Source organism: Notamacropus eugenii, chromosome 5, assembly GCF_028372415.1.
Source record: "Notamacropus eugenii isolate mMacEug1 chromosome 5, mMacEug1.pri_v2, whole genome shotgun sequence".
Taxonomy (NCBI): domain Eukaryota; kingdom Metazoa; phylum Chordata; class Mammalia; order Diprotodontia; family Macropodidae; genus Notamacropus; species Notamacropus eugenii.
In genome coordinates, this window is record NC_092876.1 from 333,932,245 (window position 1) to 333,960,208 (window position 27,964).

The following is a 27,964-nucleotide window of genomic DNA, read 5'->3' on the forward strand; positions in this document are numbered from 1 at the left end:
CTACACTGCTGACTCACATTAACTTGCAGTCAGTTATTATTTTGACACGATTCTTTATCTAATCATGTCTTTCCTATTATCCATTTGAACAGTTTTCTTTTCTATCTCAATTCGGGATTTTATGTTTATCCTTATTAAGTTTCATCTTGTTAAATTCTGACAGTTGTTCCAGATGGCATATATTCTTAAGATTAAGTTACTAACACACTGATTTAACAAAAATGTTTAGTTCCATTTTCCTTTATTAGCATATTTAAAAATCAGGATGACATGCAAAATTTTCAGTTCACTTTAAAAGTTAAACATTTACCACCCACACATTTTTTTTTAAAAACCAGAAATCAGAACTCTTATCTGCTGTCTGGCCAGCCTGTATGATATTGGTTCTAGAAGGGGATCGATTAAAAGAATATCATTTAACAGTATAACAGTCAGAAGAGGCACTGACTTAAAGGAAGAGGAAAAAGAGAAAAGTAAATCACAAGATGGGAGAAAAAGAGACAAAAGCTGAAGACTGAGAAGCTAAAAGCAGGAAAGGAGGTAAGAGGGAGAATATAAGAGCAAGGCATTTTTTTGTATTCTTTGTTTTGTGTGGTCCCAAAAGCAGCAAAAATGTTAAAGCTAGGTCATCAAGGGCACCATGACACAAGCAACAAGGACTTGCCTTAAGAGATTCCCAGTATAAATCAATGGCACTTGCCAGCATCAACTCTTCACAAAGTCTCCATCAGTGTCAGCTCCAATTCCATCAGTACAAACTACCTCTTTGCAGAAGTTTCTACTCAGCAATAGCTTCAGGAACCCATTAACAGTAAAATTCTCAGCAAGACTCTGCCAGTGTCTGCTCTGATAAAAGTCAATATGAGCTTCTACTAATATTGTAGTCACTTCAATTAATGCTATTATATTAATATTAACAATATAATTTTAAAAACTTTTAAAGTCAAAATTACTGTTCAATTCATTTCCAAATCTTAAAAGAAGATTGTAATTTGAGTAAGATACTTTTAAAATGCACACACAATTAGCAATGAATTTAGAACTGATTTTTCAGCTAAGTATTTCAAAAGACATATGTGTTCTAAACTAATATTCCAATTTTAGGAACTAAAGATTTTGTGTTTTGTGGCAATGGTCTTGATTTTTAAAACATTTCTTAAATTTTCCCCAAATATTTTAATGTGTAGTATTTGCATCCTTCTTATTCCCTTCCCACCACCACTTAGTTCACTGATCCAAACTGAGCCTGTATTTTGAAATTGTCACCAATCTGAATGGTGGTTGTTTTACCTTAGACTCAGGCAAAATGCCTGATGTAATAGTAACTGCTTAATAAATACTTGTAGATCAATTCTCATCAATTCAGGAAAAGATTCGCTAATACATTCACACACACACACACACACACACACACACACACACACACACACACACACACCCCTCTCAATTAACCATGCTAATCAGCAAAACGGTGTATTAAAGTTATTCATACATTTATATTTGGCTCAGAAAGTGTATTTGAATATAAACAGAAACTAGACTCCTTTTCCTATATCTCATGCAAGTACCCAATTTCCTAAGAGCTATGGAACATAAAAGGCTACAACTAACTACACAGTATTTATTAACAGACAGTGGCTCAGCTCCCTATACTGGAGCATTCAGCTGGACAACCTAAGGGAAATTCCCCTGATACATAAAGACTCTGCCCCTTCTTCCTCCCTGCCCCCATATGTCTATGTCTGGCCATATCCCTTTATTCATTTTTCAAAGAGCCTATTATGAGTACATGAACTCTTTCTACTATCTACCCAAAGAAGGATACATAAGAAGATCCACCAACATCAGTTACAATTGATTAGCTGAGTAGAGAACACATACCACATTAATTATTCCCTGCTACTTAATCTCCTATCCTTAAAATGACAGTTTTAAATCTTAGCTACTTTGGATCTCTATAGATCCTTTGCCTTACTATAATGAATGAAAAAATCAGATGTGAGATTAGGGACCTTAAAGTATACCTTTCTGGCCAAGAATATCAAAGGAAATAATGAAAAAAGTGGGAAGGAGAGGGGTCTAGCAGTACCAGATCTGAAACTATACTAACAATGCAGTAATTATTAAAATTATTGGGTACTTGTTTGAAAAATAGAGATCAGGTAATGAAAGAGACTAGATACAAAATAGCTAAAAGCAAATGAACCGAGTAACATGATAAATCCAAAGACTCCACCTACTAGAGTAAGGACTCATTCATTATTCAACAAAAATTTCAGGGAAAAATGGTAACAGTCTAGCAGAAATTAAATATACAGTGAGATCTCACACCATATACTAAGATAAGCTCCAAATGGATACATGACTTAAATATAAAAGATCCCATTACAAAAAAAAAAAGAAGAGAGAGGCAAGGAAGAATGTTTTTCACAACTATGGATAAGGGAAGAAAGAGCTCATGACCATCAAGTGAGGCACAGAGAAGACTGGAGAAAATAAAATGTTCAATTTTGATCACATAAGGTTTTAAAAAGTTTTTGCACAAACAAAATCACAATGCAGTTAAAATTAGAAGGGAAAAAGCTCACTGGAGGAAAAAAATCTTTGTAGAAAGTTTTTCTGATAAAGGTTTCCTTTCCAAGATTTAGCAGAAAGTGATTCAAATTTAAATGAATAAGAGCTATTTCCCCAATTGGTAAAAAAAAAAAAAAATTTTAAAGGCAATTTTCCAAAGAAATTCAAGCAATCAACCATAAAACTAAAAAAAAAAAATTCCAAATCACTTAGAGCTAGTTAAATGGACATTTAAAAAATTCTGTGATTACACCTCATATTCATCAGACCAACAAAATCAACAAAAAAAGAAATTGACAAATGTTGGAAGAACTGTGGGAAAACAGGAACATTAATGCATTGACAGTGTAGCTGGGAATTATTCCAGGCATTCTGGAAAGCAATTTGGTGTTAGCCCCAAATTTACTAAAACTGTACATGTCCTTGACCCAGTAACTGAAAAAAAATTTGAAAACACAAGAACAATTTACGCAATAACAACACCATAAAGACGTACATAAAGATGTACAACTTTGGAAGACTTAAGAACTCTGATCAATGTAATGACCAACCATAATTCAAAGGAACCAATGATGAATCATGCTACCTACCTCCTAAAAGAGAGCACCCCAAATGTAAAAGAAGACATATACATTTTTGCACATGGCCAGTGTAAGAATTTGATTTGCTTAACTATGCATATTTGTTACAAGGTTTTATTTTATTTTTCCTTTTTTTAATGAGGGAGGGTATGGAAGGAACAAAGTGGTTAGGGATAGGACTGCAGAAAGAGGGAAGGGAGGAAAAGAGAAAATTAAAGCATCCTTACATGCAGAGAAGGGAACTGAAGGAAGATAAGAAGGAATCACAAACAACAGGACAACTTTAAAAGGTCTATGTTGACTTTATTACATACTTAAAATGACAAGCAAGGTGTGCATAATAAGAGACTCACAGTTTCACAATCCTCTCTTTTTCTTCTATGTACATGGAAATGTTCACTATATTATTTGGTGTTTGTTAAGTTCTGAATAAAAAAATTAAAATAAAAAACTCCTATTTCCTGAGGAAGAAGAGATAATAGAAGAGAGAGCTGAGGATAAAAACAAGTATCTTTGAAATTTGTGAAATTAAAAGTATATCAGAACTCTATATAAAGGCAATGCAATTATAGCCTCAATCAGAATTGGTTTCTTCTACATTACACTTCCAGAAGCAGCAGAGAAATAACTCCCCCAAAAGCTAACACTGTGGATTTATTTTCTTAACAACAACAATTTTTTTTAAAGGATTAGGAACCCACTTGGTCCAATTTTGTATAGCTGCAACATCTACAATATTGTCCAATGTGAACTGACTTTAGAATGATGACTCAGAAGCACCACTAAATTACAAAAAGATTCAATTAGGTTCAGATATTTACTAATTTTTGAAAGATTTTTAAAAAGCTATGAAACAAAGATTCTTCTAGTTTTATAATTAAGAAATCACTTTTTGTAGGAAAATAATTAATTAGACTAAGCCTAAGTAGTACAAATTAAGCCTACGTACGTGGGGGTTTTGTTTATAAGTCTTTCTCTTCTTCCTCTAGGGGCTACAGTAAACCAAAGTTTCATTTAAATCAACAAAATACTTAACTGAGGTTTCTAGTCAATAATACAAATAATCTGCTGATGAATGACTGAGAAACAGCAGTTAAAAACTGACCTCTACTACAGTTCTGCTACCCTGTGCTAGGAAGAAGACTGTGTACTAAGCTATGGCATTCCAGACAAAGGAAGTTAGCAGCTTTCATCCACCTGGTTCAGGGGAACGTCTTCATTACTCTCAGTAACTAGAGTTACCTCAACATAGCTTGGACCTGTCTCTGCTATCTCTAGAAAATGTTTAAGTCTTCAAAGATGTTTATATTTCAAGCATGCTACAGAATGAAATGGCAGAAAAGCACTACCTTAAAACAGTTTCTCACACTTATTTTGAGCAGCCCTCTACAGAAAAAGTCCATAACTCATCTGTTAGATATAATCACTGATACAGATTACAACCACTTAAAACTGATTTCCCTGGTTTCTATTTCAGTATTATAATGTACTTCAAAAAGCTGGAAAAGAGAAAAGGAACCTATACTACTAAGCACTCTCCACTTCCAAATGTGGAGAAAAAAAAAACAAAACTAAACAAAAAACCAAAAACATAATAAAGAAGAAACAAAGTCATAGAAAAAGTTAATTCATCCTATTCTCTACTTTCCCCATTCTAGTAACTCAAGCTAGTAACAAGCAAAGTCTATGAAATAAAAGACAAAGAATGGAGAAAGGCTCACGCTCCTATCACCACTACATAAATGTAACTGTCCAAAGTGGAAAAGCAGAATCTACTACGGCACATAGGTATGTACTAATTAAATTAAAATGACCCAGATGCCTACATTTCTTTTTAAATGTTTTCACTCTACCTGAATGATCTCTGACTGTTCAGCCAAAGCTTTCCTTTGTGCCTCCAGAGATGCCACCTGTTGTTGATAAATCACCCGCTGCTTCTCCCATTCTAGTGATTTCTGACGGAACTCCTGCAAAGGCAACCAGGACAGTTGGCTTGTAAATGTATCCCCTCTTGTCACTACTTCCAAGTTTACTCTTACTCTAATTATTACCCCCCACCCCCATCCCTTGACAGAGGTGGACCTTTTTCCACAGCAGGGATGCCATTATTCAGTCATCCGATGTAGTTATACAGTAATTCTCATCTCCTTATACACTGTGCCTCTGGATTTCTGTCTTTCCAAATTTAACACTCTATTTATTGCTGAAGTGTATGATGTAGGGATGCTGAATATTATTTGATTTGTGTCTAGCTTTATAAATTTGCTGCCACCTAAGGGTTAATCATCATAATTTTCTAGTTTTCAAGGAAAAATTGTCAAGGTAAAATGTAGTAATTCTCTTTGGAAACTACAATAAGTAGATATTTATGACTCAAATATTGAACAATACATGGAAAATGAGAATTCAACAGTAATTAATATACCATGCAGCCAGCCAGCATCTGATGGTTATGGTTATGGGAGCAATTTGAAGCACAAAGTAAACTCAGCCTAACAGCCATATAGCCTTATAGCCTCTCTAAACTTTCCAAGATTCCCTGAGTGTGGAAGCCTCATCTACTCTATGGATTATGTCTCTACATTACAAGTTTACAGATGTTAGAAAGGGAAAGAGCAAAAATTCCAGGTAGAAGTGATGAGTTCCTTAGCATCCTTAGCATTCCAAAAGCTGCTATAGCTAGGAGAATTTTTAAGTACCCATAATAAATATGAAGAAGGAAGAAGGGGGTCACCAAGGAGCAGATAGCTCAAAGCAAGCACAAATCTCAACAATGTTATACAACATCTTCCTCTGCTTTTCATGTTCTTGCCAGCTAGTAGAGCCACAGAGAGCTGGGTGACCCAAGGTAATCTTCCATTGGCAAAACAGTGCAAGAATATTTTTGAGCTTCAAAATTTTAGCTCACAAAATTTTACACTGAAATAGTCCTTAGAAGAGCAGTAAGCGTAACTTACTCATTTTACAAAGACAGGTTCAAGTCACTTAACAGTAATAATAACATAGCAGCTTACAATGACATTCACAGGTTGCTGTGTTTGTCCTTCATTTTCGAAGAGGACCATGACATCAGAGAAATGATGACATGAATCACATTTGATTTTGTTTTGAGTGAGGGAGGCCCTGTGCAAGGTCCCCAGCCTCACTTTCTCCTCCTGAATCATTTAGATCCAGTGATGATCAGATATTCATCAGGATGAGTGGAGATGGGTCAGGATGCAATGGGAAACCTTGGTCTTTTAGGCTAAGGTCTTTTGAGGTAGTCACTTAAAGTGAGGTAATGACCATTCAGTGAATAGATCTCTTTAAAAAGTAGTTAGGGGGATGGCCTCTTCAACAGAAAAGAAAAAGAGAAATAGATAAATCATATTGGGAGGGGCAGGAGCCTCAGGGTTGTTGTTTAGAAGAAAAATTGGTACTACTGATGTTCAGTGTAAGCCAGGAGGGTCCAAAAACAGCACTTGACTGGAGGTTGGGCAGGGACCCATTGTTGTTCAATCCATGGGCTTCAGAGTGCACTGGGTGTAAGGTTTTAGGGGAGGGAAGAGAGAGAGAGGGAAAGAGAGAGAGAGAGAGAGAGAAGGAAAGGAGAAGGGAGAGGAGAGAAGGGGAGGGAAGGGGAGAGGAGGGGAGGAAAGGAAAAAGTAAAGGAAAGGAAAAAGGAAAGGGAAGGGAAGGGAAGGGAAGGGAAGGGAAGGGAAGGGAAGGGAAGGGAAGGGAAGGGAAGGAGAATCTAGCCAATGTACCCCAAGTTAACTGGGCAGCTTCTGGCCATCAAAATTTACCTTCTTTTGGAGAGGAGAAAGAAAAGGAGAAGGCTAGGTTGAGAGAGAGGATGAGATGAGTTACCCAGCTAGCTGGGTCCCCATTTAGGCAGCTCAGTCTGCTCACAGGTTGTGTCAGTCCGGAATATATAAGGAAGATTGATCTGTCAGCAGTATAATGTACGGATGGATCAAAGGGAAGAGAGAGTAGAGTGTAGAAGTCTGGTAAGGAGGTTGTTGCAATAATCTAGGTGGAGAGTAAATGAAAAAGTCCAATCTCATCATTACCATGTCCTCCTCCCCACAGGATAAAAAGATCCTCCTGGATAAAAAGATCTCAGGGCTTTAGATAATCTGTTTTATTGTTTAAAAGAAACTATTTAGCTATCTTGATGGTTATGAGATCTATGTTCAAAAGATATTTTTCTAAAATTTAAAACAAAATAAAGGAAATGTGAAATAGCTTCTCTTTCATGAAAGAAGCCTTAATAGACAAAAATAATACTTTATATATACTTATGACTATATTCTAATAAATTGGTACAGTTACCTCCTGACCCAAAAGAGACCATATGGTGATAACAGGTGCAAAGTACCTTGCTCACGCCAAATTTCCTCACCTGTAAATAGAACTGATGATGACAACTCAGTTTCAGGAAATACCAACTCTTCTCAAATTATTATCTTATATGAAGATTAACAATTACTATGAACAAAATCATCATACCTCTATTTTTCCATTTAACCTCTCCATTTCAGATGGATCTTCCCTGTGATTTTTAGTACCACCTCTGGATTCTTTTATCTGCTTTTTCTGAAGCTTTTCATAGCCTTTCTTTAGTCTGGTTAGCTGTGAAGACAGTCAATTTCATTGCTTATTAAATGTCTAATAATTTGAACTAGGTCTAAGAATTTTAAAGTAGAACACATTAAATATGCCAGTATAAATTGGCAATTATATAAAAAGCATATCAAATAGCTAATACCACCATTTAAAAAAGTATTGACAGTATGTTATAAATGCAAAGTGTTTTTAATTAAATAAAGGGATACAAGACATTAAAAAAAACTTGTATTTCTGTTAAGACCCAAGAAACCTATCAAGAAAATTAAAATTTATTTTCTTCCCTCTAGGAAGTACCAAATAACTGAGTAAGGGGGGGGGGGGGGGGGGGGGGCGGGAAGTGAAGGATAAAAGTTTTTGGCCTTACCATCCATAGAAAACAGACCTTTGTTAAGAAAAGAGAACTAGATTACTTTAAAAAGTTATCGCAAGTAAATAAATCCATTGAATCCACAAAGCAAATTAATGAAAATTTACTCACCTCTTCCTGAAGTTTCTTCAATTCCTGTTTGTATTCTGTGGCCATTTCTTGCTTAGTTTTATCAAGCTCTTCCATTTGCTGATGCAACATCCCAACCTAAACAAAGAGATGGGTAGGATTTTAATATTTTAAAAAAAAGTTACTGAGCTACATAACAAAAGAAAGAGCCTACAAGTACAATAGCTCACAGATCTGGAAATTTCCAATACCATTAATAATTGAGATCAGAGTCATGAACCTAGAATAAGATAAGAGTCTGTGTCCACAGCAAAGCAATCACAAAATTCAATAATTTTACTTCTGGGACAGCCCCCACTCATATCTGATTTACAACAATAAAGTAAATTAGAAGGAGGGGATAACAAGAAGCAATAGACAGTCTAACAATAAGACAGAAGAAAAAGCAAAAGAGAAAGATGGAAGGAAGGAAAAACCTCAGCACATTCAAACCCACCCACTCCATCTTCCCTCTTTAAAGGTCCTGGGTCCAGTGGACCCAGATGGCTCAGGAGAAAAAAGTGAGGTTGGTGACCTTGCACAGTCCTCCCTCACTCAAATCAAAGTCAACTGCAAGTCATGTCATCATCTTGATGTCATGATCCTCTTTAAAAATGAAGGATAAACACAGCAATATGTTACAAAACAAAGTTAGGACAATAGATTGGAAGGCTTGGTTCCATCTGAATGAGAAACTTTATCAGTATTGAATTCTGAATTCCAAAACAATTTCCAGTATTGACATCTTTTTTTACATCATTCTGACCAAAGGCCTAACCACTTTCTGAGAAGAAACTGCACCGAAGTTTAAGAACGAACTCTATGAATGACCAGAAAATGGATTTAGGTGATAATTGTACTTAGAACAGAAATAGTTTATTCTAATGTCTCACTCTATCTCTAATGTTCATTCTGTCCCTGACTGAACTGAACTGCTTAGGAAAATTCTTTTATGTGAGATGATTTGCTACATTCTTCCTCTTCCTTTCTCTTACTCCTAGTACATTCCATTCAACAGTAAATTTTATTTTTTTTTGGTATTCTCCTTTCATATTCAGCTCACCCTGTGCCCTCTGTCTATATATATATGTGTATATATTATATATGTACAATATATAATATATATACACACATATACATTTATGTATGTATATATACATACACACATACATCCATGTACATATATATGCATACCTACACATACATAAAATACACTAACCAACCAAACATACATACCCATACATACCCACATATATATTCCCTCTAACTACCATAATACTGAAAAAGATCTCATGAGTTACAAATAACATCTTTCCATGTAGGAATGTAAGAAGTTCAACTTAAATGAGTTCCTTAAGGTTTCTCTTTCCTGTTTACCTTTTCATGTTTCTGTTGATTCCTGTATTTGAAAAGTCAAATTTTCTATTCAGCTCTGGTCTGAACATTCAACAAGAATACTTGGAAGTCCTCTATTTCATTGAAATTCCATTTTTTTTCCCCTGAACTATTATACTCAGTTTTACTGAGTAGGTGGTTCTTGGTTGTAATTCTAGTTCCTTTGACCTCTAGAATATCATATTCCAAGCCCTTCAATCCCTTAGTGCTAAATCCTATGTTATCCTGATTGTATTTCCACAATACTTGAATTGTTTCTTTCTGGTTGCTTGTAATCTTTTCTCCTTGACCTGGGAACTCTGGAATTTGGCTACAATATTCCTAGAAGTTTTCCTTTTGGAATATCTTTCAGGAGGCAATTGGTGAATCCTTTCCATTTCTATTTTACCCTCTGGTTCTAGAATGTCAGGGAAGGTTTCCTTGATAATTTCTTAGAAGATGATGTCTGGGTTCTTTTTTTGATCATGGTTTTCAGGTAGACCAATAATTTTTAAACTATCTGTCTTGGATCTATTTTCCAGGTCAGTTGTTTTTCCAATGAGATATTTCACACTGTCTCCTATTTTTTCATTCATTTGGTTTTGTTTTATAATTTCTTGATTTCTCATAAAATCATTAGGTTCTATCTGCTTCATTCATTCTAATTTTTAAAGAACTATTTTCTTCAGTGAGCTTTTGAATCTCCTTTTCCATTTGGCCAATTCTGCTTTTTTAAAGCATTCTTCTCCTGACTGGCTTTTGCCATTTGAGTTAGTCTATTTTTAAAGGTATTATTTCTTCCTCATCCAAAAGGATGGAAGAGAATACCTTTTCACCAAGAAAGTAACTTTCAATAGTCATTTTTTTCCCTTTTTTAGACATTTTCCCAGTCAGTTACTTGACTTTTGGGTCCTTTGTCAAGTTGAGGGTATACTACCCATGCTTCAGAGGTTTTGTGCAGCTGTTCTCTGAGTTATCTCTAGGGACCTGTAATCTCAGTTCCTCCAAAGTAGCATTGTCTAGGGAAAGGTGTTACTCCTCTCCTGGTGTGCACTCTGATCTGTGAGCAACTACAAGAACTCTTTTCTGCCCTGGAACAGCCAGCAGGGTTCTCTCTCCATAGACACCCCCAGTTCCACCATGCCAATGATCCTCCTCACTCCAGGACTGCCATTCAGGACTGAGACTCAGATCAGCCACTCAGTTCCCCCAGGGTCTTTAAGCTGAGGGCTCCAAAAGTGAACTCTGCTGCTACTGCCCTGGGACCAGGGCTGGGGCCAAACCTCGCTCCCCTCTCACCCAGGTGAAAGAGCTTTCTTACTGACTTTTGAAGCTGTCTTTGGGTTGAGAAATCTGGGAACCACAGCTGCTATCCGTGATTCCGTGCCCTGAAGCCTGCTCTAATCCTGTCCACGCCATGTAGCCCAGGCTGGGCTGCGCTCCACTGAGCCCGGTGCGACAGACCCTTCCTGTCAGTCTTCCAGGCTGTCTTAGGCTGGAAATCTGTTTCACTCTGTCATTTTGTGGCTTCTGCTGCTCTAGAATTTGTTTAGAGTCATTTTTTTACAGGTATTTTATGGCCTACAGGGGGAAAGCTAGAGCAGGTCCTTCCTTCAACTCCGCCATCTTGACTCCACCTCTCAATTTCCTCTTTTTCTAGCCAGAGACTAGAATTACAATGATTTGATTAGTAGATTTATTTTTTGGCAGGCTGTACCCAAAATGCAAGTACTGAATTTGTTTATCTTCCTCTAGAGCAAACCACCTCATTTTTCAATAGGCTTTGAGGGCACTGAGTCATGCAATAGAATATAATAATTGTTCATAATGATGGGAAAAAGTTTAATTATGCTTGGAAAATTCTGCTTAATATAATGTATAATGCTACAAAACAATTTAGAAATATTTCCATCACGTGATTTTTATAATCATTGGTTTAAAACATACAATCTTCTATCTAGAAAATTCAGTTATGTGAAATGTTATAAAAATAATGTATTTGTACATGAAAATGTTCTCCTCCTCAATTTCCCATCTTATTACCAGATATCAGGAACATTAAAGTTATTAAATGTTATATTCACATCCCTAATGTGAGTAACACTTAAAAGAGTGGTGGTCCATAGGAATAAAGAAGGAGAGAAAAGGAAGATCTAAATATTCATTGCTCAGGGTAGGCCAAGATATTAGAATGAAAATGCAACATACTACCTAAATTAATTTACTTATTCAGTGTCACACCAATCAAACTACCAAAGGATTATTTTATAGAGCTATTTAAAAAAAACAAGAAAATAGTTAATTTAGATGAACAAAGGATCAAGAATCTCAAGGGAAACAATTTTTTTAAAAAGTGGGAAGGAAGGGGGGCCTAGATCTCAAACTATATTACAACTGAGTAATCATCAAAATGATTTGGTACTGGTTTAAAAAAGAGAGGTCAGTCAATAGAACACAGTAAGTCAGACAGAAACAAATAAGCATAGTGACCAAGCATTTCACAAAAACCAAAGATCCCAGACAAGAAAGGTAAGAAATCACTATTTGACAAAAAACTAACAGGAAGTGGAAAGCAGCTAGGCAGAAACTAGGAATAAACCAACATCTCACATCATATATGAAGATAAGATCCAAAGAGCAATGATTTAGACATTAAAAGGTGATTTCGTAAACACATTAGAGGAACAAAGAAGAATTACCTTTCCAACATAAGGATAAGGGGAAAATTCTTGACCAAACAAGGGATAGAGTGGATCACAGATAAAAGGAGCAATTTTGATTACATAAGATTAAAAAGCTTCTGCATAAACAAAACCAATGCAGCTAAAGTTAAAAGAAAAGCAGATTACCAGAAGGAGGAGAAATATTATAGATCCAGGGAGGTCAACGATACAAACCCCAAAGAAAAAATAACTGCAAAGCATGTATAAAACAAAGCCTCAAACAAAAACCCAGCCTCATCACAAAATTAATTAGAATTTCAAGAAAGACTTGAAGCAAGAAGTTTAAAAATGATATTGCAATGAGAGCTTCAGCATAAAGAAATAGAACAGAAATTAAAACTCTAGAAGAAACACTTGGAAAAGAAAAAGTTTGGCACAAGAGGTATAAAATCTTATCTAAATAAAAGCCTCCCTAAAAAATAAAATGGAACAAATGAAAATGAATAACTTCATGAGATAACAAGAAATACTAGAACAATATCAAAAGACTGAAAAACCATGCAAGATAAAGGCAAAGGTGTCAAAGTCATGGTCATCAGGCTGCCCTAATACTCCCAAGTACAGTCAAAACCAGATTAAAATGTAATTGAGAAATATTTGATAAAACAAATAAAAATATAACCCAAAGATAATGATAATGATAGTTTGAGGTTTCCTAAGTCAATATGTAGCCTACAGGGACACATTTCCATTTCATGGTGATATCACCACTGGCATCTCCTATTAAAAACAAATGAAAACAGGTCCTAAAGAGAAAATCTAAGAATCATGACCAAAAAAAAAAAGTCTAGAACCTAAAAATCATATTTGAAAACATCATGAATAAAAACTCCCCAGATCTATTAAGTTCAGCAGGCCAGATGAAAAACAGAATGAATTCATCAGTCACCTCACTTGAAAGAAACCCTAAAATTTAAACTCCCAGTAACATCACCATAGCCGAAATCGAGACCTTTCAGGTCAAGGACAAAAAAAAAAAAAATACTATAACCAGCCAGAAAAAAATGAGTTCAAGTACCACAGTTCCTGCATTGAGATCACAAAAGGCTTGGCAACTACCATCGTAAAGGAAAAGAGGATTTGAAATGCAATATCCCAAAAAGCAAAAAAAGCTTACAACCAAGAATAACCTATTCAACAACCCAAGGGAAAAAAACAGATCTTTAATGAAAAAAAAAGAACTTCTAAGTATTCTTGACAAAAATAGTTTCAGTAGAAACTGAAATGCAGAGATATAAGTCCATAATTCATTGCTTCACCTCCTAAAGTACAGGTCTGACCCTGTCACCCCATCCCACCCTGCCATACACACTCAATAAACTCCAGTGGCTCCCTATCAACTCCAGGATCAAACACTCCTATTTGGGGTTCAAAGCCCAGTTTGCTTATATCTTAGACATCTTCTTCCTCCCCATGTTGTCTATGCCATTAATTTAACACAACAAATATCGCTAGTTATTTACATGTGTTAGAGATATACACACAGACCCAGGCACTTACAGAGACATACACATACAAACACTCTTTACCAGATTAACAGTTACTTGAAGGCAAAGAACAAAATATTTTTTACATTAACCACAGAATTTGGCAAAGTACCTTACGCTAAATGGTCATTAAATAAAAAAAATTTACTGATTTTTATGAACATGAATTTGAGTGAAATGAAGAGAAGAATGACTGGAGGCAAGGATATCATTTAGGGATTTAGTCCAGGGGTGAGGAATCTGTAGCATCAAGGCCACATGTGGCCTTCTAGGTCCACAAGTGTGGCCCTTTGACTGAATCCAAACTTTACACAACAAATTCCCTTAAGAAAAGGATCTGTTCTGTAAAACTTGGACTCAATCAAAATATCACACTTAGGGACATAGAAAGCCACATGTGGCCTCAAGGCTGCAGGTTCCTCACCCCTGGTCTAGGGCCACAATTCAAGAAAGACATAATGAGGGCCTAAATTGGGGTATTTATGGTGAGTGGAGAGGATGTGAGAGATCTGATGGAGGCAAAATCAACAAGACTAGGCAACTGACTGAATAAAGTACAAGGAACAGTGAAGAGTTGAAAATGACTTCTAGGTTGCAAACCTGGAAGACCAAAAAATGTTGGTACTGTGACAGAAAAAGGAAAATGTCAAGAGAAGCAGATTTGGGGGGAAGATGAATTTAGCTTTGGTTATGCTGAATTTGGGATGCCATGGAGTAGTCCAGCAAGCAGTTGGATGATTGATTTTCAAGATTAAGAAAGAAATTAGGGATGAATATATAAATCTGGCAATCATCTCCTTAGAAATGAGAACTGAGCCACTCAGAGCTGATGAGATCACCAAGAAAGAATACAGATGGTGAACAGAAGAGGGCTTAGGACAGAACCCTAGGGTATAACCATGCATAGGGGGCAGGACATAGATGATAAATTCTGAAATGATGACTGAGAAAGAACAGTCAGACAAACAGGAAGAGAACCACAACAGAGCAATATCACAGAAAGCTAGGGAACAGAAAAGGAGTCAATAGTATCAAATGATGCAGAGAGATTATGAAGGATGAGGATAGGAAAAAAAGTCATTATTTTGGCAATAATGAGATGACTGGTGACCTTAAAGAGAGCAGCCTCATTCAAGTAGTGAAAACAGAAACCAGACTGCAAGGGATTGAGGAGTAAAAGGCAACTAGTATCATTTTGGGTTTTTCTGAGAGCCCAGCTGTTAAAGCGGAAAGGAGACAGTAAAGTCAGATGACAAGACAAATGGCAAATGACCTAGGAGTGTTTGTAGGCAAGAAAAGAGCCTACAGATAAGGAAAGATTTCAAATTAAGGAGAAAGATGGGGCCAGGAATGGTGGTATATGTTTGTACTCCTTTTCTATCTGGATGGCTAAGCTTGAGTTTGGGAGTTCTGAGCCACAGTGGGCTACGCAGATCAGGTGTAGCCCACTGTGGCTCAGAACTCCCAATGCAGAGATCTTTATAAAATACACTTCCCAAGCAATAAGCCATCTAACTTCTTGAAGAAAAAAAACATTCAGTGAATGAATTCATTAAGCCCTTACTATGCTAAGCACTGAGCTAAGAGCTGGGGACTGGCATTGGCTTCCCTGATGTTGCTTCCTGGTCACCTAAAAGCATAAGAAGTCCTAACCATGTGGAGTCTAGGCCTCTCAGATTTGATGGGTATCTGAGACCATATGAGTTGCTATACCCTGTTCTGATGACAAGATGAGAAGATGCCACATCAATCAGGGCTGAAGATAATGCCACTATAGGTTGCATTTCTTTGCTGTGTTAGGGCAAAGTAAACCTCCTTTTTGTTAGTTGTTAGACTTTGTTAGACTTAAGGGCAGAGGTGTCAAACTCAAATAGAAAGGAATCCCTACCAGTCACATATTTACTTTAGAATATCATAAATTAACAATATTTTTATTGTCTTTTTATTTATTTTATTAAACAATTCCCAATTACATTTTAATCTGGGTCTAACTTGTCTTGGGAGCCACTTGCTAGCTCTAAGTTTGATGCCTCTACTTATTAGTGCAGCATTTTGCCCCAAAATCAAACCAGAAATAAAAATACTGGTTTACACTTGACTCTTAACACCCTGATAATGGTTTTTACACAATTACTTTAGTGCTGTATTTCAGTTGTTTCAATCATATTGGACTCTTCATGACCCCATTTGGGGTGTTCTTGGAATGGCTTGTCATTTCCTTCTCTAATTCATTGAACAGACGAGGAAACTGTGGCAAATAGGGCTAAGTGACTTGACAAGGATCACACAGCTGGTTAAGTGTCTGAAGATGGATGCACCTTTCCAATTCCAAGCTCTAGCCACTTGTGCCACCTAGCTGGGCTTAATTACTTTAGTATTTATTTACAATACAGACACACAAATATATTATCTTGATCTGTATCAAGTCTATACTCAATTCTGCTATAGTTATCCCTTAAATCAGTGGTCTCCAAACTTTTCCAATGACACATCTGCATTGGCAAAAAACCTTTTGAGCATATGCTCCTAATGTATGTATATTTATAAGTTATGGAGACCACTGGCTTAAATCAATTAAGTCATAATAACATTTAGATAAGAGTACAATTCCCAAAGTGGGTGATATCAGCCCCTGGGGGGCACTGAAACAATCCGGGGGTGCAGTAGTAGCCTCAAGTGCAATTAGGGGCACTGAATAAAAATAAGGGGGCAGTGGAAGCATAAGGAAAGAAGATAAAAAAATTTTTGAAAAATCATTCATACTTGTTTCATCTGTTGTGTAACATAGTTAAGGTCATAGTGATTACATTATTTTCCAAACAAACAAACTGTAACTGATTGGTGGTCAAGTCTGCCAACAGGTGTGAACAAGCAAGTGTTTAGCAGGTGAGCGTGTCACGCATTGTCGGGAAGTCCAGCATGCATCAGCAGGAATAGGTGTAGGTAGTGACTTGTTTATAATGTGATTCTGTACAGTTACATGACGCAACTGATATAATACTGTATCAAAAAAATTTCAATGCAGGAAAAAACCACACATTTACAATACACTATTTAAGATGCTTCATTTTTTAAAAATATATTTTTTGAAATAATGCAAATTTCAAAAAAACCATTGAAGGGTTAAAGAAAGTAGATTTCCAGGGAGACACTGAGTAATTATTTTTTTAAAAGGGGGTAGTAGGCCAAATAAATTTGGGAACCTCTGGATAAGGGGTTTGTTTATAGTAAAATTTATAGTGAAAATTAGGCAATCACTTTTATTATTAATTTTCTAACTATAAAACTTTTTACCACTAAGCAGTGATAAACACTGCTAAACATTCTAAGTGGTTACACTACAGCAGTAACCAAAAGAACTGACCAGAAATAGCATAAAGATTCTCAGAAAGATATCAAGTTTTATTTATATTTTTAACATCTTTCTAAGCACTTTTGTTCAATACTTCACAGATTTAGAAGAATCCTTGCCACTCAATCTTCCTCTGCACAAACTATCTTTCAAAAACAGTTTTAAAGTTTTATCCCAAATAATACCAACTCTAACTTGATAAATTCACTGCTAGGAGATAATCAACATTAGCTTTATTTTCTTATTAAGTGGCAGTGGTCATAGTAGAAAAATCTTTCTAATGAGTTAATAGTTGTGATGTCCTTACATTCTAAAACAGATAATTAATTCCTTTTGCTGTAATGCTAAAATGCTCCTAGTGAGGTAACTGTCACACTATTACTAGCACGGAGCATGAAATCCCAGAGTATGAGACCAGGGCTAATGCCCCTTCCATTCCACTCCTGAAGTCAGTCCTATAAATTAGTAACAGTTAGCAAGGTAGCAAATAGTATGTGCCAAATGAGTGATGCATACATATAAGCCTCCAAGAAAACAGAGGATGAGGATATCATTGAACAGTGAGAGGAGGTAGTCAGAAGGGACAAGCTCAGGCACCTAGTGGCTATGTGATCAGAGGCAAGTCACTTAAACTGTTAGGGTCTCAACTTCCTCACTGGCAAAATGGGATCATTCATACTTGTGCCACTGATCTCACAGGGCTGTTGTCAGAGAAATACTTTGTAAACCTTAGGGTACCATTTAAATGTGAGCTATTATTCACATATCAAATATTAAGGTACTAATTTGTCAATGCTTTCTTCTTTTCCTCCTACTCAGTGCACTTTATACAACCCAGATTACTAGATTATGAGAACTCAAACATTTGTCTAGAGCTTGTCTTCAGAGTTTGCCCCAAGAATACTAAGAAATTTTTAACCAAGAAGGAAAAAAGGAATTTTTTCTTTCTTTTTTTTTAATGCTAATAGTACTTTTCATTAAAACATTTTCAAGGATAATCGACAAATATTAACTAAATAACTACTACAGGAACAGCAGAAAGCCAAATGCCAAATATCTAATAGTAACCTGAATCTCTAGGAATTTAAATCTGGAAATAATTGTGATATAAGAAGAAAAAAAAACAATAAAACTTTTAAAAAAAAAAAGATAAAGTCAGAATGATAAGTTAAGGTCAGACAGTGGAAGACCTTAAATATGAAGCTAAGAAGTTTACTTTACTCTGTACACAACTGGAGATTCATCAAGAATTTTCACCACCAGTATTCCAAGATCGAAGTGATGCTTTGGAAAGATTAGTCTTGCAGTAAAATGTTACGTTGAAGGAAGGAAAGCGGAAGGAAGGGAGAAGGTATGAAACTTCTTACATGATAAAATCCAAATGAGTCCAGCCCAAGTTACAGGTGGTAGCAATGAAAATGGAAAGAAAAAGACAGATTCAAGAAACATCATAAAAGAAGAATCAAAAAGACTAGATTAGGAGGCATGGGAGGATAATAGAGAAGGAAAAGTCAAATACTGAGGTTAGGTATCTGGAAAAATTACATGGCCACTGACAGTAACAAGGATATGAGGAAAGGATACTATTTGCAGGTAGTTTAATTTTACACAGACTGAGTTTTAGGAGGCACTGCCACATCCAAATGAAAAATGTCTAACAACAATTGTAAATGAAGAACTGAACCTTAGGATATACTGATTTGAACCACAGCTGAGTCTACAGGAATAAATAAGAGTCTCTATAGCCTAGAGCTCTCAAGGAATGAACCTTGAGAACGTCTATATTTATGGGGCAGAAGGAAGGAGAGGAACCAAAAAAAGTCAGAGATAGGAGAAACAAGGTATTATAGTATCAGAGAAGTCAACGAAGGAGATATATTAAAAATATGGTGGTAGAAAATGTTAAATGTTAAGAGACCAATAAGAACAAAGATTAGGAAAAGGCCAACGCACATGGCATGTAGTTTATTATTAATGCCCTTCTATGGTTCAGATTCTGTTGAACTGAAATGGCAGAAACCAAATTACAGGTTGGTTTTAGTTCTGTTTTGTTGTTGTTCCTTTTTTACAGTGAAAAGATGGAGAAAAAATAAACAATCAGGATTTTCATGTTTGTATTTAAGATAGAAAAGACCCACACATCTTTGAAAACAAAATAATTACATGGGAAATTTAGAGATTATATGTATACATGCAAAAACAAAAAGGTATTTCTTTAAAATTCAAGTTAAACACTGTTAACAGGGCTCGATATTATCAGGAGGAAAGGGAAAGGTATAAACATTTATGTAGTGCCTACAACATGCCAGGCACCGTGTATTTTATAAATATTATCTCATTTGACCCTTACAACAATCCTGAGAGATAAGTGCTATTATCTCTATTTTACACTTGAGGAAACTGAGGCAGACAGAAGTAAAGTGACTTGTACAAAGTCACACAGCCAGTAAGCGTCTGAGGCTAGATTCAAACTCAGGTTTTCCCAACTCCAGGCCCAGCGTTCTACCCACTATGTCACCCAGATGCCCCATAAGACATAGAGATCAATTTCCCTGGAGCATATTATTGTATTCTTTCCACACTAGCAACTAGAATAGTGATTGCATGACTGCCTCTTATGCATGCATTTTGCTCTTCATACATGGCATAACTTCAAAGCGACCACAGACATCCTCTTAAAACAAAATGAGTTTCAAAAACTTCATCTATACACAATTACAATCTATATCCACCAAGGTACTCATGTTGATGGAATCAAAGTATTAAGGAAAATAGGGTCAAATCTCTTTCCAGTGGAAATCCATCTCTATATTATAATCAAACTTATTAAGAAAAATGTGGTCAAATTTTTGATTGATACTTTTTTAGAAACATGTAATGCATAAACAAAGTGAAACTATACTACTAAATAAAGTAAGTGAATCATGTTTCATACCTCTTTATGTTTTTGATCCAACAAATCCCTAAGAGAGTTGAGTTCCTGTTGTCGGATGTCCAAGCAGGTTTCTAGAGCCTGGGTCTGCCCTTCCCACTCAGACTTTTTATGAGCCACCATTATGTCAATTTGTTTCATTAGCTCCTGTAGTTCTGCCTCACAAGATGTCAAAAAACCCCTGTAAAGAAGATGAAATCACTCAAAATTTACAGCAGATGCTCACATTACTTCTTCTTCTTCACCTGCAAAAGACTATGGAAGTATGTGCTCACCCCTAAAAGTAACTGAGCCACCATTATCACAATTTCACAGGGATGGTTCTTTCAAAGAAAATCACCAGAAACCATCATATATATTCTCATTCACACACAAACATACACACACACACACACATACACACACAAAATGTGTGTACATGACATATGGATGGAAACACAGTATTCATATACATGGAATAGACAGACAAGGGTAAGGGTGAGTGTGTGTGTGTGTGTGTGTGTGTGTGTGTGTGTGATCTGCATAGAGATAACATTTAAGCCCCTAGAAGCTAATGAAATTACCAAGAATATAGAGGGAGAAAGAATAAAGGACACAGGACAAAACCTTGGGAACACAAACAGTTAGAGATTCAGACGTGGATGAGCCAGGAATGGGACATATAATGTTGTGAGTTAGGAACAGAGAGGAAGCTAATATAATTAATTACTTAAGCAAGAGGAGGAATGATGTCCAATGAGGCAAAGGATTCTGAAAAGAAGTGATTAGATGGTTAGAGGGTAAGCCACAGGAAAGCAGTGTTACAAAAAACAAAAGCAAACCCCAAATAGCCAAGTTTCTGACCCCTCTTACTTTTCAGACTCAGTCAACTATAAATGACAATATAGATCTATATCTTTAATTAAACTGCATTATATTTCTTCAATACCTAACACAAAGACAAATCTATGTAAATACATGCATGGCATCACTATGGTATCACTCAAATCTGACTATGAGGATAAAGCCTCAAAGAACTAGATAAATGAAATATTGACAGACATCTGGTTAATACCACTTTGGAAAACTTGTAGAATGAGCCCCTCTAGCTTAAATATCATATTCCTTATTAAACAAAAGTCAAGAAACTTATAGGAGCTAAAACAGAAGTGAGAAAAACCATTTTAAGTACTGTATTCATCCTTGACTTTCATTTAAACCAACTGACTTTCAGAAGATTTCAGAAGATACTGAAATAATTCCACATTACTGGATGCTCACTTGAAATATGATTTACTTCCAAGTTCAAGAAATATTAGACATTTTTGCTCCTATAGAGGATATCTCTATATAATGTAATATATATGTATAAGATATAATATGAGATATGTATGCAATATAATATATAAATCCATCCATCTTCACACACACACACACACACACACACACACACACACACACACACACACACACACGCACACCCCTATACAGAGTTTGCAGAAACATGGTGCAGGGCAGAAAAATGGACCAGAAAGTTTCTCTGGTTCTAGGTCCCACTCTGCCCTTGACTACTTAGGGAACCTTGGGCAGAGAGCATTTGCAAGCTACAATATTTTTGTCCATACAGTGAGGTAATTACACTAGAGATAAAGAGGACCTCTAAAGCCCCTTTCAGTGCTAACACTTTATGATTCAATAAGCATAAGTGTCAGCTATGAAAGCAAAGAGAGGCAGTTATCATTTACCACTAAATGCTCCAAAAAATTTAGGAGCAGATATTCAGTACATTCAGATCAAACAGGCAAAGGAGGCAGCACAGAGCTGCTTGGCAATCTTTCTAAGAGACTGAAACCATCAAACTTCCCCATTAGGGTTTTAAGAGAAATCCCACTAATGTCTGGTCAAGAGTAGTGTCCTATAAGTTCTTTGGAACTTAGTCCCCAAGTAACAAACTTGTTTTCATCCTTAACCTTTTCCTTTCCCACTCCCTTTGTCTTCTTACAGTCACTTGCAGTTCCCTCTGATGATACAGATTTCCTAGCTTTCTTTACAGCATTGTTGCATTTCCATTCATTGTTCCCTCTCCCCCACTACCACCAGACTGAGCAGTCATAATGGGGAGAGTCAGACTACTTCCTGATCTTCCATTCTCAATTCCAGATTCTCCCTCTACTCAATAATTTCTCCTCCTTTGAGGTTCATTCAATCCATATTTAATCACTTGATCAAGATTATGATAGATGCTATCAACCAACCTCCAGGATACTTTCCTTCCTTCCTCAATAAATTCAGTGTCTGTCTCACAGCCTCTCTCTCCTCCCCAACTCCTGCCCTCATATTAAGGGATTTTCACATACATACTGACACTCCCTCGGATACTCTAACTTCCCAGTTCTCCAACTTACTTATTTTCTATGACTTACTCATCCACATTGTCTTAGCTGTAGAGGGATGGTTATACCCTTGACCTGCATTCCACCGACATGTTTGTAAGCCCTGAAATTCCTTTATTTAATCATAATCTTTTATCATTCTACCTTTCCCTTTGCCTTTTAACTCCAACCCTGTTTTTGATCTTTATCATAACCTCTTATCCCTCCATTCAATTCTTTCCCAGTCCATCACTCCTAGAGTCCTAAACTCTCCCTTCTCCATCCTGACCCTCAATGAACCAATTCAACTCTACATTATCTTCTTCTCTCAAGTCCATGATTCCTTTATTGTATAACCAATCTTGCCCTACAAGCCTCAGCCTTAAATTACTGTAACCATTCACTGTTTTTGCAAGTATTCACATGCTGCTGAACAAAGATGGAGAAAAACCAGAAAACTTCCAACTGGGGTCACTACAAATATATATATCATCTGTCACATAATCTCAACTGGCAAGGCAATCCTCTCACATCCCTCTAATCTATTCACTACTCCTATTCACCACAGATTTTCCAACCTTCTCATTCCTCCTCAGACTTCCCAGGGCTCCCCTGTTCTCCATCTTCTCAGGTGAAAACCTTGCCTCCTATTTCACTGAAATAGTTCAGGCCATTCATGGAGGTCTTGATTTTTTTCCCCTCCACCTGATCTCACTTCTGTGCTTTCTGCCACTATATTCTCCTTCACCTTTATCTCACATAAAGAGGTAGCCCTTCTCTTTGCCAAGGAATACCCCTCTACACCCACAATTGATCCCATTTCATCTTACCTTCCCCACTAGATTACTCCCTCTATCATTCCCATTCTCACTAATCTCTTTGTCGACAAGACACTTCCCTATCCCACACAAACATATCTATATCTCCCCCATTCTCAAAAAACTCTTATCCATTCTCACTTTCTTCCTTTTCATAGCTAACTTCCTTTAAAAAGCCATCTAGAATAGGTGCCTCTACTTCCTTTCCTCTCACTCTCTTAACTCTCTGCATTATTCAACCTAAACAGCTCTTCCAAAGTCACCAATAGTCTCTTAACTGGCCTGTTCTCATTCTTCATTTTCCTGACTTCCCTGTAGCCTCTGATACTGTTGATCCCCCTCTTCATCTTGATACTCTCTCCTCTGGAGGTTTTGGTGACATTGTTCTTTTCTCTTTACTGTATCATTCCTTTGTCTTCTGTGCTGGATCTTCACTCAGGTCATACCCATTAAGCACAGGTATTCCCCCAAGATTCTGTCCTGGACTCTCTGACTTTCTCCCTTTATATTACTTCGTTTGGTTAATTAACTCCCATGGATTAAATTATCATTTCTAAGCTGACAATTCTCAGACCTAATTATCCAGTTTTATTCTCTCTTCTGACCCACAGTCTCAAATCTCCAATTGCCTATTTAGAAATCCTGAATTCAAGATATACATTTTAAACTCTGTTGAGTTTCCACAGCATCCAAAACTGATTTCACTAGAGTTCTCCCTAAACCCTCCCCTCCTTTCTAACTTTCCTATTACTGTAAAGGGTACCACCATTCTCCCAGTCACCCAGATTCATACAGTAGGTGTCAACTTCAACAGCTCGTCCTCTCTAATCCTCTACATTAATCTGTTTTCAAGTATTATTGATTCTACCTTTGCCACACCTTTCTTATGTGCTCCCTTCTCTCCTCTGACACTGCTACCACCCTGATAAAGGTCCTCCCCACACCACCCCCAAACTATTATAATAAGTTTTCTGGTTGGTTTCCCCTCTTTAAATCTCTCCCTACCTCAGTCCATCCTCTACTCAGAAATGACCACATTACCCCCTTCCTATTCAATAAACTCCAGTGTCTCCCTATTACCTCCAAGATCAAATATAAAATCCTGTTTGGCTTAAAAGCCATAAGCTGACCTCTTCCTACCCTTCCTGTATTCGTTCACCTTACTTACTCCTTTGTACATACATCATGATCCAGTGATATTCACCTCTTTGTCATTTCTAGTCCAAGTTACTCCATCTCCCAACTGCTTTTTCTTTGGCTATCTCCCATGCCTGGAATACTCTCCCTCCCCATCTCCACCTTCTGGATTCCTTCAAGTTTCAGCTAAAATCCTATCTTCTGAAAAAACTCTATCTAGATCCCTGCTAATGTCAGGACTTCCCCTCTAAGATTATCTCAAATTTATCCTGCAAATATCTTGTATGTATATAGCTGTCTGCATGTTATCTCTCCTACAAAGATTGTGAGCTACTTGAAGAGGAAGGACTATTTTTGCCTCCCACTTTTTTTTTTAATCTGGCACAAAGAAGACACTTAATAAATGCTTAATGTCTGATTCTAAAGGGATTCCTAGGTAGAGTATGTTAACTGTCTGAGACAAAAACTACATCCACATTTTTTGTTATATAATTTCCTCCACATTACTGGAATATGGAAGGTAACCTTGCTTACTTACTAATTACCTAAACCCTAAATCTAGTTCCATTGACTCTATATTCCTGGTGGCATAGTCATTTTGGCAGAGTGAGACCCATAACACAAATATACAACATATTAAGCCTACTCTAGACATGTTTTTCACTTGGCAGTTTTGTAATGCCCTGCCCCTTTTCTGGAATCTTATATTGCTAAAAATTTCCATATTACTATGCTTGAGAGTACAGAGACCCTATTCTCTGGGTACTGCAAAGCAAACTTCCTTCCTAAGACATGTGAGGTGAAAAACCAATCAAGTATGTCTGAGTGAGAACCCACCTCTCATACAATGTGTGGTTCTCAGCTGTAAAGTTGCCAGGCGTAAAGGATGGAACCCAGGTGTCCTCACATAGATCTGGAAGTGATAAAAGCTTAGCATAATCTAGAAATCCCAAGTCCTGAGGGCAACTTCTTGAAGTATCATCACTAAACTATTATTTCCTCACCATTCAACTCTGCATTCTGGTTTCTGACCTCATCATTCAAATGAAACTACCTTTCCCAAAGGTACATATGATCTCTTAATTGCCAAATATGATAGGCTTTTCTCAGTTCTAATCTTTCTGAATCTGATTCATTTGATAACTATTAACTACTTTTTCCTCCTGAATGGATAATCCATAATGATACTCTATGCATATTATGTATATAATAAAGGTAAAGATAATGATACTATGAAAAAGATCTGATTTTTCCAAACTCCAGAAATTCAAACTTTCCAAATACATAAAATATTTCAGAAATTACATTTTAAACTTTTTTAAGGAAACATCAATTTCACCTCTTTATTTTAAAAAACAGTAAAAAGTAAACAAGTAGGTGTCTTGGATAACCATTATCAACAACTAATGATGCATCTGAGAAAATTATTTTATAATTATTTTTGAAATTAATAGAAATGTAGCCTCATAAATAAAAAATGTAATTAATATAAAGTTAAAATACCACTAAGACACAGAAGATTCTGCTCAGGTTTGAGCTGTACTGCATTACCTCTGAGATCTCTTCTAACTAAAAATCTATGAAATAAAAACATTACTGAGCACAAAAATGGCCAAAAGAAGACAAAGCAAAGAAGAAAAAAGGGAGGGTCTGGATAACTACTAAAAAGAGAATTCTGAATTATGAAGGGTTGAGGATAAAAAACTTACACTATAAATAGGCTAAGAAATTTGAACTGTTGAGACTTGAAGCCCAGAGAATAAGACTGCTTTGGTAAACTCCCAAAGAAATCAACGGAGGCTTAAACTTAAGCAAGCTTTCCAATTTTCAAATTTTTTTTCTTTTCCTAGAAAACTTCTCTAATTTTTCATTTGAATAGCACAGAGTACAAATTTTCATAGAGGAAAATGTTTACCTTCTAGTTAAGAAGAAAAACTCTTAAAATATAACACTGTCTACAAATCTCACATTCTGTATTGCCAGAATTACGTTATCTTAACACAGAGTATTATCATTTTTTATAATTACAATATAAATTGTTTAAAGTTCAGGATGAACAAAGTATCAGTGCAAAGACAAACATGGGCATAGAAAAGCCTACTTCTTATTTAAAAACAAAAATCAAAAAACCTTACCCTCCTTGTCCCCGACTCTGTATTCTTTCCAACAAAGCCTCCATGACCAAATCACCTCTGCTTTGGTAGCTGGGAAGAGAAATAAATACATGTTATAAAATGGCATTCTTTTCCATATTCAAAATTGTTAATGGTCAATTTAAGGATGTGAGCAGAAGTGTGGAATTTCTTAGGGAGAATTTAGAGACAGGCAACGGTGTTGATTTTGAGCACTCTCATGACTATTATATGCTAAGTGCTGGAGATACAAAGACAAAAAAAAAAGAAAAATCTCTGACTTCAACTTCTGGTTGGACCTATATAAGTCTACATCAGGAGCTTAATGTATGGTTGTTAAATGAATGAAAAATTGCCAGAGAAGCTAAGATGCCTGGAAAAAGACAGGCAGCCTGCTCCTTCATAACTACTCCAGCAAAAACCTAAAAATCTTATCAGATCAAATAATTAAGAAATGCAGTGAGAAATAGTAAGTGATTTCACCAATCCCAGAACTACACAATATACTGTCCAGGAGCCCCTGGGCAATAGCAAAAGAGGTTGCTTTCTAAGCCAGCACCAGCACATGCAATCCAGAGAGGAACTTTCCTGTGTGACCAGAGATATTTATAGCCTGAAAGATAGTGAGAGCAGAGGGTTCCCCCCAAAAAAGTTCCAGCGTAGTCAGAAATCTGAAATGAGGACTTCGGAAGTGACCAGGTTTAGCCATGAACAGTGTAAGCATTATAGCACTCACATCACCTTACCCAAGGTCCAAGTCCTTACCATTCTATCTTGATATTCAATAAAGAGCACTCTGATCCAGGAGGCCTAAACCCTGGGGTAAATAAGAGGTCAGAAAAGGAACTCATGTAATCCATGTTGAGACCAAGCAAAGCCAATCACTCAGGAGCAGAGTAGAGGCAGAACCTAGCACAAAGTACCAATTCAGCACTGGAGAACTGAAGAGATGAATACTGGAATACTAGAGAGATGAGCAAGCAAAAGATACAGATAATTTTAAAGAGTTAAATAGATCCACAAATGTCAAAAAGGCAAGCCTAAGTAACTCCATAACTGCAAGCTCGAATCAAATAAAAAAAAATCAAAACTCATGATTTTCCACAAGGACTAGAAAACCAGAAAAAGTAAAGCAAGAGTTGTTGGGTTTTTTTTTTAATGAAACAAACTGTGGAGGAAAAAATTATTTCAGTTACAAAAAATGTTAAAATTATTTCTGTCACGAATTCATTTTAACTTTAAAACTACTATTTCTGGAGGGAAACACTAAAGATCTTTCTATTTCAAGCTATTATTATCTTGACCTTAAAAAAACAAACAACCTATGTGTCTTTTGGGGACTGAATGGTATAGTAAGTAGTAATGGGAAAGGGGAAGGGAACAAGCATTTATCAAATGCCTACTGTCTGCCAACAAC

General features: G+C 36.3%; 1 protein-coding gene across 8 annotated transcripts in view; it reads right to left on the minus strand.

Moving 5' to 3' along the window:
• Positions 1-27,964, minus strand: part of CEP63 (centrosomal protein 63) — a 55,323-nt gene that overhangs the window by 20,154 nt on the left and 7,205 nt on the right. For 7 of the 8 annotated variants that reach the window (XR_011967930.1, XM_072613608.1, XM_072613605.1 and 4 more), the window contains exons 2-6: positions 26,551-26,619; positions 20,113-20,290; positions 8,245-8,340; positions 7,647-7,769; positions 5,009-5,122 (exon numbers count right to left, since the gene is read on the minus strand). Coding sequence is in view for 7 of the 8 variants with exons in the window: in XM_072613605.1 (XP_072469706.1) it covers positions 5,009-5,122; positions 7,647-7,769; positions 8,245-8,340; positions 20,113-20,290; positions 26,551-26,619 (580 nt within the window). In the remaining variant the exon portion in view is untranslated. Of the gene's footprint in view, positions 1-5,008; positions 5,123-7,646; positions 7,770-8,244; positions 8,341-20,112; positions 20,291-25,252; positions 25,329-26,550; positions 26,620-27,964 lie in introns of those variants that run through there. The other variant, XM_072613604.1, reaches the window with a different exon arrangement.